At 47.5% G+C, this 11,541-nt stretch overlaps 1 protein-coding gene across 1 annotated transcript; it reads right to left on the bottom strand.

The window, feature by feature from the left end:
• Positions 1–727: 727 nt before the first annotated feature.
• Positions 728–10,591, bottom strand: LOC149353635 (cholesterol 7-desaturase nvd-like). The gene is made up of 4 exons (XM_089577380.1): positions 10,477–10,591; positions 9,694–10,115; positions 3,137–3,310; positions 728–892 (listed from the first exon to the last, which is right to left on the bottom strand). The coding sequence occupies exons 1-4, from the start codon at positions 10,574–10,576 to the stop codon at positions 728–730; spliced, it is 861 nt and encodes a 286-aa protein (XP_089433506.1). The 5' UTR covers positions 10,577–10,591.
• Positions 10,592–11,541: the final 950 nt, after the last annotated feature.

Raw genomic sequence — 11,541 nt, 5'->3', positions numbered from 1 at the left:
TGATATTTTAGAGCGGATGCTTTAACCACTAAGCCACCACTGCGGTGCTATAGTGGTATTCGGGAGCTGCTGGGAGGAGAGCTAGGTGCTGGGTTCGTATGTCGGAAGAGCAATTCGACGGGTGTATGCCAGGATGTGCACCAACCGGAGGTGCACCCTTCGGAGGGTGCTTCGGAGGAAGGCCCTTCTGGTACCAGTGGGTGCCCTGAGGGCTGTGTGGACGGCGCCGACGACAAGGGCGCAAAATTAAGGAAAGAGCTAAGAGCGACCGTTCTAAAACTTGTGTAACCATGTGTGGCTTGCGCATACTCGATTCTGCTGGCCCGGGTGCTGCGCCCGTTCATATCCTGGCAAAAATAAAATAGTCAAGATCATGACACAACCACAGACCGGACTGAAGTCCTTCTTATCTGCATAAACTTCTACAAAACCCAGAAAAACAGCCCGAACGAAGAATATTTCTCCGCGGAAATGTACAGCATCTCGTTATGCGCGCTCAGGCGTCTATTGCAGGTTATAATTGCTTCTTTGAAGAAACACGTCCTGCTAGAGATCCGCGATGTCACGGCACACCGGTTGTGCTATAGAGCACGCACAGAATGTCCCCGCATGTGACGGTGATAGAGGAACTTCGCATAAACGCAACATGGTCGATATCACAGGAGAACACCGCAGATGAGAGTTCAGGTATGACGCTGGAGTGTTCACAGAGGGCTGCGGACGAGGATCACCAGTCCAGGGACTGTTCGCGTATTTCCTGCCACGTGGGGCTGCTGTCGCTGTAGAACTGCGAATACCACTTGCGGTAGGCGACGATCGTCTGGTCTTCCTTCACAAGCGCAGGCCTCTTCAGGAACGTCTTGTAGTTCCACACGGCCACATCTCGGTCTACCTGCGATGCACATAACCGGTTGGACATGTTTTTTGAGTGACATGCAGCTATATAACTACTACTCCCTCTCTCTTTCTCTTTCACATGCACCCGTTCGAGCGAGTACAGCACAAGGAAGCCACGGTGGCGGTGTTTAAGCGACTTTATTGTAGTTTATTTTTGCACACATTACACGTGTGGTTTACAAGAAATAACGCATGTTAGCGCTCCTTTTTACGGGCCCGATTGCTTTCCACCGGCGTTTACGTAATTGCTCTCAAGTTTGTTCACTTTTTATACCCTCCTTTGCATCGGACCGTGTTCTACAAGCTGTATACATTTTCCATTGTCCGTTCCGCGTCCATTTGGTCCTCTATCATTGGTCACCCAGATATACCCACGGCTCTCAAGCGTTCTTGGTAAGCGACCGTGCCATTGGGTGGTTGGCGGGGGGACCTCACCATTGGCTACATATCGCAGCCAATGGCAGCCAGGGGTCAGGTCTGGTCGCCAACCACCCAATGGCCGGGTCGCTTCCAATAGACGCTTGAAAGCATTTGATATATCTGAGTGTGACGTTCCGTGCGTGAAATACCAGGGCCCATACCTGTGAACATTCTTCTGGAGGGTGAGCGAGTGTGACGTTCCGTGCGTGAAATACCAGGGCCCATACCTTCGGCGGAATTTTCTTTGTGCTCAACCGTCCTACTCCCTTGTCTCCCCTTAAACGGTCCGCGTTCGGCGGCGCCGCCTAGACGGAGCCCCCAGCGGCGCCAAGCCACTGAAGGGGTACAATGGTACAAAGGCGCCGGCCGGAGGGAAAGCCAGCCCAGTTAGGCATGCCTGGCCGTACAAGGACAAGAGAAGAAAGCTGCCGGCGGGAGACAAACTACATTCCAACGACGGATGTCGGGGATGCCGCAGGGCGCCGCCGTGGAAAGGAGGAAGAAAGAAACATTCCAGTCGGGAAAACAGGAGATCGGGCGTGGCCGGCGGGGCAGATATAGCTGGCGAGTGCGGACGAAACGCACGCAGAGGACGAGATCGTTCACGGAAAAGGGTCCTTCAGCGCCGAAGCCGGACGGCGCGCAGCTTCTGCCAGCCACCGACGGATCGCAACTCCGGAGACCATCCATCGCCCCCATGACGGCGTCGCCACGTAAGCTCGGACACCCCAGCCTCTGATGTACCATGTATAATTATTGATTACATCATTTTTGTTTAAACTGAGCCATACGGTGTCTTCTTGCCTCTCCGTCCCGTGTGGACCTGCGCATTATGTGGGGTCGTCACATGAGTGACCAATGATAGAGGACCAAACGCACGCGAAAGGAACAAGGGAAAATGGGGTGCTGATAGAATGCGCCCCTGCAGTCCATTCTTTATGGAGAAGGGCTCCTTACGCGTGATGCTGACAACCCTTTAACTTATGTCCTTGTCCTTCAATCAAAAAGTAAGGCGATCATGGGAACGAAAACTCGGTGCCTGATTTTGGTCAAGGCCCATGGTTGCCACGTACTATGTGGCAAGTAGCCTTGTGAGCTATACTGCAGTGGCGTTCACCGCGGATTAACTACGGCTATCTGTGGCACTTGACGCCAACCGAAACATCAGTACGCGGGCCCTTTTGAATTTCACTCCTTCAAAATACGGTGTGTCTCTGGGACTCAACCGACGAACTCGAGCTCAGCTCGTCTTTCCTTTTTCTTGTGTGTGTGTATGTCTTCGGCGTGACAAACCATTGGTGTCTTAAATTTTCTTAGTTTACTACGGTTTTACGTATTACGTAAGCCAACGGTCAGAGGAACTGAGGAAGGCTCAGGAGAATGTTTTTTTTTATGTCTGGTCATGATCAATGAGAAATTAGTAGCGTAAGCATTCTATGGTTCAAAAATAAGTATTTCTATCTCCGCCGCTGTTCATGACTGTGGTATTCGCAAATAATCCCGAAGTCAGGTTAAGCGCAATATAAATACCCCCGAAGGTTGAATTAAACTGGCACCGCCAAGGCTCAGTTGGTAGAGCACCTTATTGGACATACGGAAGTCGTGGGTTCAGATCCTACTGGCAACATATGGCTGTTTTTTCTTCTGCTTTCTTATCAATTATTTCTGATAGTAGTAGCTACACTACTAATTTCCTATTGATCAACACCACAAATTAAAACTAAATTTCCGAATGTTTCGGTGACTGTTGGCTCCTTTCATACTTCTGTCATACAGTGTCCCTCATATCCTATAGCATTATCGGCCCAACACTGCGTACCATGTTTCGTAGCCCCATGGTGTAAAACTTCCGCAGCAGCCAACTGACATGTGGCTCGAAGTACAACCTGTGAACCACCCTGATGTCGAAAGGTGCCTCGGGCCTGAGCGACTGGATGGCCACGTAATGTCCCGTGCGACCCCAGACGCAGATGGCGACCAGGGCGGGACCAATCTGCAAGGTACAAAGAATGGCTTAAAGCACTTGCCTGCTACCATGTATCGCTAACCTGACATTTCCATTTCAGTTGACTTCCAGAGCGTCCTCTGAATTTGAGGTAATAAGCGAATTGAGAAGAAACTGCTGGTTCAGTTGCCGTTGATTACAGGACACTTTCAAATAGCTGAGTTGATTGAGCAGTTTTATTTATTTATTTACTTATTTATTTATTTATTTATAAAATACTGCGGACACTGAGTCCAAGCAGGATGGGCGAACAAGTCAATCAAACCACAAGAAATGCCACACTGTAAGAAAACAACATAATATAGCAATAATTGGTCAAAACTCATGGGACGATGGCTTAATTAGCTGATTCCAATCTGTTATTGTGAGTGGGAAGAACGAAAACTTGTGTCTGTTCTAGCGAATATAGGGGTTAGAGAACTGGGATGGTATTGAGTTTGTCTCGTTGGTGCCGACGTTAAGTACGATGAGGGATCCAAACCGAGTTTGTTATGTAATAATACAGAAATAAATTCTAACCTAAGCTTTCTTCTCCGATGTTCAAGTATTTCTATTTTATTAGTCTTCAGTAAAGTGGTTGGGGAGTCAGTCAGTGCATATTTATTAAAAATAAACCTGACAGCCCTTCTCTGTATTCTTTCCAGATTTTTTACGTTAGATTTAGTATACGGCTACCACACTATGCGTGCATATTCGACATTAGGTCTAATTATTTAAGAATAACAAAGTAGCTTAATGTTAGCAGGGTCATTTTTTAGTTGATGTATTAAGCAGCACAATTTTCGAAATGCACCAGAGCAGATATTTTTTATGTGCAAGTTCCACGATAGATTGTTGGTTACGGTTACTCCTAGGTATTTGTAGTTGGATACTTGAAAAAGGAGAGAGCATAATTTATATGTGCAGCCATGACGTATAGTTATTCGGTTTATCAACATATAAACCCTTTTATCAGCATTCAGAATCATGCCCTATCGGTCGCACCGTTCGAAAATGTTGTTCAAAGTACTGTCCAGGTCACTTTGAACTTCCTTATTTGTTTCGTTTCGTTTATGGGGGTTTAATGTCCGAAGCGACTAGGACTATGAGGGACGCCGTAGTGAAGGGCTCCGGAAATTTCGACCACCTGGGGTTCTTTAACGTGCACTGACTTCGCACAGTACACGGGCCTCCAGAATTTCGCCTCTACCGATATTCGATCGCTGCGGCCGGGATCGAATCCGCGTCTTTTGGGTAAGCAGCCGAGCGCCGTAACCACTGAGCCACTGCGGCGGCCTTCCTTATTTGTAACGGCCCGCCGCGGTGGCTCAGGGGTTACGGCGCTCGGCCGCTGGCCCGAAAGACGCGGGTTTGATCCCGGCCGCGGCGGCCGAATTTCAATGAAGGCGAAATTCTAGATGCCCGTGTGCTGTGCGATGTCAGTGCACGTTAAAGAACCCCAGGTGGCCGAAATTTCCGGAGCCCTTCACTACGGCGTCCTTCATAGCCTGAGTTGCTTTGGGACGGTAAACCCCAACAAAACCAAACCAAACCTTATTTGTAACTCCTGGGTATAGAATGCAATCGGAAGCGAACAATCGAATATGCACTGGTGGGTTAACAACTTGAACAATATCATTGACATACAAAGGAAAAGCAGAGGGCCCAAACTCTTCCTTCGAGAACACCGGATGAAACGGGAACAGAGCCCGAACGTTGTCCACCGACTTCAACAAACTGTTTGTGGTATTTTATGCATGCAGTAATTCATGTTACTAAAATATCAGGAATGCCAATTTCTTTTATTTCAAAAATTAGTTTATAATCAGGAACTTTTCATATGCCTTACTAAAATAAAATAAAAATATTGCATCGATTTTGCCTTTACTATTTATACAGGAAGCAAATGAATTTACTAATGTAATTAGCTGTGTTAAGTTTGAGAATCTTTTTCTGAACTCGTGCGGAAGCTAGCTAGCACGAGATGTTTTCTAAAAATTCGTTCATTCAGTGTGCAACTATGTGTTCTATTAGCTTACAGCACAGGGACGTCAATGATATGGGACGGTAGTTCTGTAAAAGAAGACGCTCTTCTTTTTTTATAAACGGGAACGATTCGGGCTGTCCTCCAGTCATCAGGTATTTTACCTGTTGACAAGCACGAAGAATTATCACAAGGAATTTAGCCACAGTTTCGGCATAGCGTCGCAGAAAGGCGCTTGGAATGTTGTCAGGGCCACATGACATTTTGGTTTTCAGGTTCAGTAACACGGAAAAGACACCAGGGTAGGTAATAAAATACACTTCGGCGGGATAATACGCTCGGCTGTTGTCGGTACTTGTGTGCTCGGGGCTGAAAATACACTTTGAAAACAAGTATTAAAATGCTGAGCAATAGCCTTCGGTCACATACCGTATAGTGTTGTTCAAAATTTGTGTGACTGCTTTCTTTTTTTCCTTAATATAATTCCAAAACTTACTTGGCTCGGTTTTTATAAAGTTTTTAAGAGGTGTATTGAAAAAATAATCTTTTGAATCACGTAAGGCACGTGCTAGATTGTCCAGTAATTCTTTGAGCACATTAGGACCTGCGCGTTTCTTCTTTTGCTGTTTTACCCTTCGCCTCATTTGAATGATGTTGCATTTCATTCATGGGGTTTCCTTTCTTTCTTTCTGCCTGTTTGGTACAAAGGTATTCATACAATACAAACAGATTTTTTTGAAACTGTCTCAGAGTGCGTGGACATCGGCATGATCGAAATCAACAAGGCAGGTTTCCAAATGTTCAATGACAGATGCGTCATTGGCACGCGAAAAATCTTTAAAGTACAGTGGCGATGAGTGTTTCTTTTTTGTATGCCGTACTAGAGGAAATGGAGCACTAACCAAGTGGTGGTCAGACAGGCCTTGTTCCACAGAAACAGTAAAATTCGCAATGTCGCGGGGGACGAACAAAAAATCTAACAACGATATCGTGGAACCGACTTTACGAGTTTGTTTCTGAACTATTTGTGTCAGGTTGTGGGTAAGCATTATTTTAAACAATACGTTGGCTTGCTTTGTGCAAGCACCGTGACGCTCAAAAAGTTTCCAATCCACACCTGGCAAGTTGAAGTCGCCCATCAATAAAACATTACGGTTTTCGTACTGTAACAGTTGATTTTCTAGTTTACTTAAGTAGTCGTTTCCAGAACTAGGCGCCTATAAAGAGCGTATAAAATAAAGTTTTGTCCCCAGCAGGAGAGTTTCCCACATCAGCATTCAATATCATGTACGTCATCTTGCAAAATGACTCCAATTTGTTTCTTAATTAGGACAGCCACTCCACCGCCCCTAAATTCCCCGTCTTTTCGAAATACAGAGTAAGAAGGAGGGAAAACGTCCTCATCATTCACATCACTGTGAAGCCCTGTCTCAGTAATCACTGTAACGTGCGGATAATGGTTTAATAGCGGTATATCGAGCAAGTCTGTCTCATGAACAAAACTACGCTCGTTAATGTTTATTATGCGCAAATGTTTGCCCTCATCTTGCAAATCGTGTCATGCCTAGTCCTGCTGATCTACTCTCTTATCCAGGTAGGCTATCTTTGTGCGTTTATTTTAACGCGATAGCGTTGAGGGCCCCGTGCCGCAGAAAAGCCGGTGTCGTCGTCGGCGGCGTTGGCCGTGAGCGAAAAATCCCAGAAGCATTAATAAATAAAACCGAGGAGGAAAATGGTCCAGTTGGGGAATCGAACCAGCGAGACGAGCACGCTAACCACTCCGGCACGCCAGCTCGATGGTTGGAATGAACAAAGGCGCGTCTAGTGGATACGGTGTTGCCTTAGAAGGCTGCTTTAGAGACATGCACTGTGGTGTATATTAGTAACTATGAGCATGGAAATTACAGAAGTCGCAGTTGAGCGAGTAGCGAGGTACGTGTCCACTATTTTTCCTCTTCGCTTGGCGCCCACGTAGCGCCATCAGCCGGCGCCCACTAAAACCACTCCCTCCTCCTCCTCCTCCTCCTCCTCCTCCTGCTTGCAATGTACGCCAGTGTCCCAGCAGACAGCGCGCGACGCCAGCGCCTCCCACTCGTCTCGTTCGGGCGCAGTGGGGCCGTGCGGGGACGCAGGAATCACAAGGTGAGCGCCGAACAACGCAGCACACATCCGAGGCGCGTTCACCACGAAGCTTGCGGCTTGCTGCCCTTTCGTTCGGCACGGAAGCTATGCTGGCGTTCGTGGCATCGGGTTTGCCGAGAACGATGTGCCGACGAACTACGACTGCAACTTGAGTCCCGCGCGTTTCGGCAAGGCGCCTGGCAGCGCTTCTACGTGGTTCGCCGCTCCGCGCGTCCGTTTCGCCTTCTGCATATATGGGAATTAACCCATTACGCTATAGCGTCATACCCTCAAGGCGGAGCTTGAGCGTCCCCTCCAATTTTTTTTGCAGTTTGTTTATTTGCTTGTACAACCAAATGAACCCACCAAAGAATAATATCGGCGCTCAAACAACCACCATTGCACGTTAGTGTGTGGCCCCTCAATAAGGTTTCATGCTAGCACGCCGCACTTAAGACTTTTCCCATGCCCTCGTTTGCCGCAGGCTTGGGCGCCTAATTATTTTGTCACTCACGGCGACTTTTGGCGCTGAATCCACATCGTCTTGCTGGCAACATTCCTTGAGAGGGCTCCTTTGAAACTTAAGTACTCCGGTAAACATCTTTCAGCATTTGATAGGTTTGACCACGCCATGTAAAAGCTAGTGCTTGGCATTAAACGCATGTTTCTTGTTTGTTTTTTTTAAAGAAACAGCAGATTTCGGCCCCTAATTGAGTGCGAAAGCTGTGCTTGGTTCGACTAGCGCTTTGCGAGCGCAACATGATCTGAGTTCACGCGACCTTCATTTATTCTTTGCTCAGCGTTTTCACGGCTAATTGAAACGAAGAGACTCTGTGCACCATTTTGAATTTAATTAATGCGTGTGAAAGAACAAAAAAATTTGTGGGGCTTCAAACTTGCCATAAGAATAGAGTTTTTTTTTTGCTTACTAAATATGTCGGAATAACCAGCTTCCTCAATAGTCAACCTACGAATTTTTCACATATACCGACTGTTGCGTAAATCAGAGAAAATCGAAAAAAAATTCTCTCGGCCTAACCGCACGTTTGTTCGGGCTCAAATTTCGTACAGAGGTTGCGTTTGGTGGTCAGTTTTGTTTTACACTACATATAAGGGAGGTACTTGCCTGATTCGATCAGATTTATTTGGAAATCCCCATCGTCTGCAGCGTCGGCGAACCAAAATCGAATGGCTTCGCAGCAATGGTATCCGTGGCGCCATCTCGCACCCACCGGAGAAACCGAGCTGTGCGAAGTTGGTGAGCAAATTCTCTTTGCTTGGTGCTGTCTGCTGCGAAGCAGCGCAAGACATCACCGACAATGCGGTCGTACAGCGATCAAGAGAAGGCTATGGCCGTGACTTGGCTATGCGAGTCAAACTCCTCCTCCCCGTCTTTCCCGGTAGAGGGTTCGTTCCTCTGATGGTTGCGAGGTGCCGCCATTACTGCTGCGAAGTCTTTCGGTTTTGATCGCCGTCGCCGCAGACAATGGGGATTTCCAAATAATTCTGACCGAATCAGGCATGTACCCCACCTAAATGTAGTATAAAACAAAACTGACCACCAAATGCAACCTCTGTACGAAATTTAAGCCCGAACAAACGTTTTTAAGTTTTTAAGTCCCCTGTCTCGTAGCCCGTGCGAGTTCTCAGCAGGGGAATAAAGCATAAAGTTAGTCGATGCGTCACACTGCGCCAGCCGTCAAAGCAGTCATGTTTGCGGGAAAGTTTGGACTGCAGTGAAAAAGGTGTCTTATAGAGGCTTCTTAGGTCACTAGTGCGGAGTGTAAAACATCAGTTCGCCTCTTCTGCCCGAGCAAGAGAGCATTTGACACTTACAGACTTGAAAATGTTGGTGCCATACGACCAGACAGCCCCCTTGCCATTTGAGGGTCAGTAGTTAGCCAATATATTTTTTTTTACGAAAGGAAATTCTTCAAAACGAACATTAAAGCAATTCGTAACTGATACTTTCCACATCGTTTTGTCACCAACAGACACCTGTATTAAAATACCAAAAATGAAGACTCAGAAGTAGTCTACTGGAGTGCTCATAGAAAAAAACAATCCTCAATATTCCCCAGCGCCACGCGAGGAAAATCAGCGCATATTACTGCTCGCAATGCTAGTCACCTCCTACAAAAGGCTTCTCTAGAGAACAATGCATATCTGCAAGACCTTATCGCTGTTTTGTGTACACCATCTGTGAAATTCCTTAAAGAATGCCGACCATATCAGGAAGGGCTTAATGTTAGGGCTGCACTTGGCTGAGCTCATGGATCCAGCGTACCTGGCGAGCCTCAATGTGGTGGCGCAGGTAGTTGGGCTTCCAGCCGAGAATTGATATGGAGGACTCGATGATCACCGCGGCCTCGTGCTTCTTAGGACCCCAGGTTGCTGCCCAGTGGTGGTGGAAGAGGCGACCCTTCCAGGACTCTCCCAGGGTTTTCTGAAACTCGTCGCCGCCGACGAAACTGCTCGCCTTGTGTATCTGATTAAAGTGGCCAAGATCGGCACCATTCTCGGCGATGTCCTGGATGTGGCAGTGTACCAGGTGCTCGAAGCGCCCGGTAGCTTCTGACTCCAGAGTCTGGCCCAGTAGATCCTCCGGCACGTCCCACGAGGGTTCCTCGTTGTCCGCGTGGTACCAGACGAACACCAGGCCCAAGAGCTCCTTGCAAGGCCATGCTTTTGCCTTGACAAATGAAGGCGCTGCGGATCGCAATTGTAAGCTTATGGCGGAGGAAATGATCCCTGTAGCAGTATTTTCTATTTACCGATTCAAGAATACCCCTGTTTGCACGACAGGACCAAGCAAAAGATCCGACGAAGTATCTCTTCCTGTCGGTCAGAAAACTGTCCAGCAACCTTCGCTTGGTCTCGTCGTGCAATAGTGTACTTTAGTTGGGCACCTGCCATGAAGAACAGTTATAACGTTCCCCTCAGAGCAAAAGTTCGCCGAACTCTGACGAGTACTGCAATCAGCAGGCAGTGAGAATTTTGCAGGAAACTACAGTTGGGGGAAGGGGGGAGGGATCAAGCATTAGCATCGAAGAATGGCACGCGAGCTCACCTTTGGCTGAATATGGTACGCTGGTGCATGCGCCGTCCTTGCAGTCAAACTTCCACCCGTGGAAAGGGCACTCGATGCAGTCTCCCACCACGCGGCCCATCACTCCAAGATGGGCTCCTAAGTGCGGGCAGTAGGCGTCGAAGACCCTCGCCGTTCCATCTTCGCACCGGACTGCGACCAGCTCCTGGCCTGCGCGATGCACCAGTTTCATGTTTTGGTTTTATTAGCAAATAAACGTCATAGCGCCGTGTCTGTATTTATCCTGGGGACTATTTCGCTGCGGACTTAGGTTACACGTGAGCTTGTCATGCGCACACGAAACATTTAGATGGGTATTAAAAGGCCAATTAAAGCAGCTTACAGGTACAGCAGTCGCAGCTCATGCACCCTGAGAAATCAATCAGGCATTCTTTTAATTCACGTGTCCTCATTCAGAATATCCACCTTTCTTATTGTTCGCAGTAAAGATAGTGCCGAAATTCACCCGTGTTCTAAATGGTCCCGACCTCCTCGAGTCCGTTCCCCACCGACGCTCACTCATAAGCTGCTGGAGCGGAGGTGCTTTCTGCACCTTTTTCGGGGCGATAAAGACCAGCGAACCGTTTACCCTAACTGCCTCCTGGAAGCGAGAAGCTAGACCACTGCAATTACGTAGTTCACTGCTTCTTTGAATAAGAGCGCAAAGCACTATGTGGAATTTGCAAAACCAAAAAACACAAATAAAAATGAAGTGATGATGCGAGGGCGCTGTGCCAGTTAAAACCTTCTTTATGCGGAAATTAAATACATTCATTGAGATCCAAGACAGGCAAGGCACGAAAACAAAACGAAAAGGGAAGAGAGGCAAAAAGCAAAGCGCAAGGAGAGTACTTTATTGCAGGTCGGACATAGTGAACGGACCGCGGGGCAACCGTTGGCCTTGCCAGAGCCAGGCCTTGCATACGCATTATTCAGCGTTGTTTCTTGTTTTATTGCGCGATAATAATACGCACACACTTCAGCTTGCCCAGTTCTTCGTTTTAAAGCACTGAAATTGACATAACAAAACTGAATAAAGTCAATACG

Source organism: Amblyomma mixtum, chromosome 3 (assembly GCF_055824585.1).
Source record: "Amblyomma mixtum isolate Tamu chromosome 3, ASM5582458v1, whole genome shotgun sequence".
In the NCBI taxonomy this organism is placed as follows: Eukaryota; Metazoa; Arthropoda; class Arachnida; order Ixodida; family Ixodidae; genus Amblyomma; species Amblyomma mixtum.
This window is presented reverse-complemented; position numbering and strand designations above follow the sequence as displayed.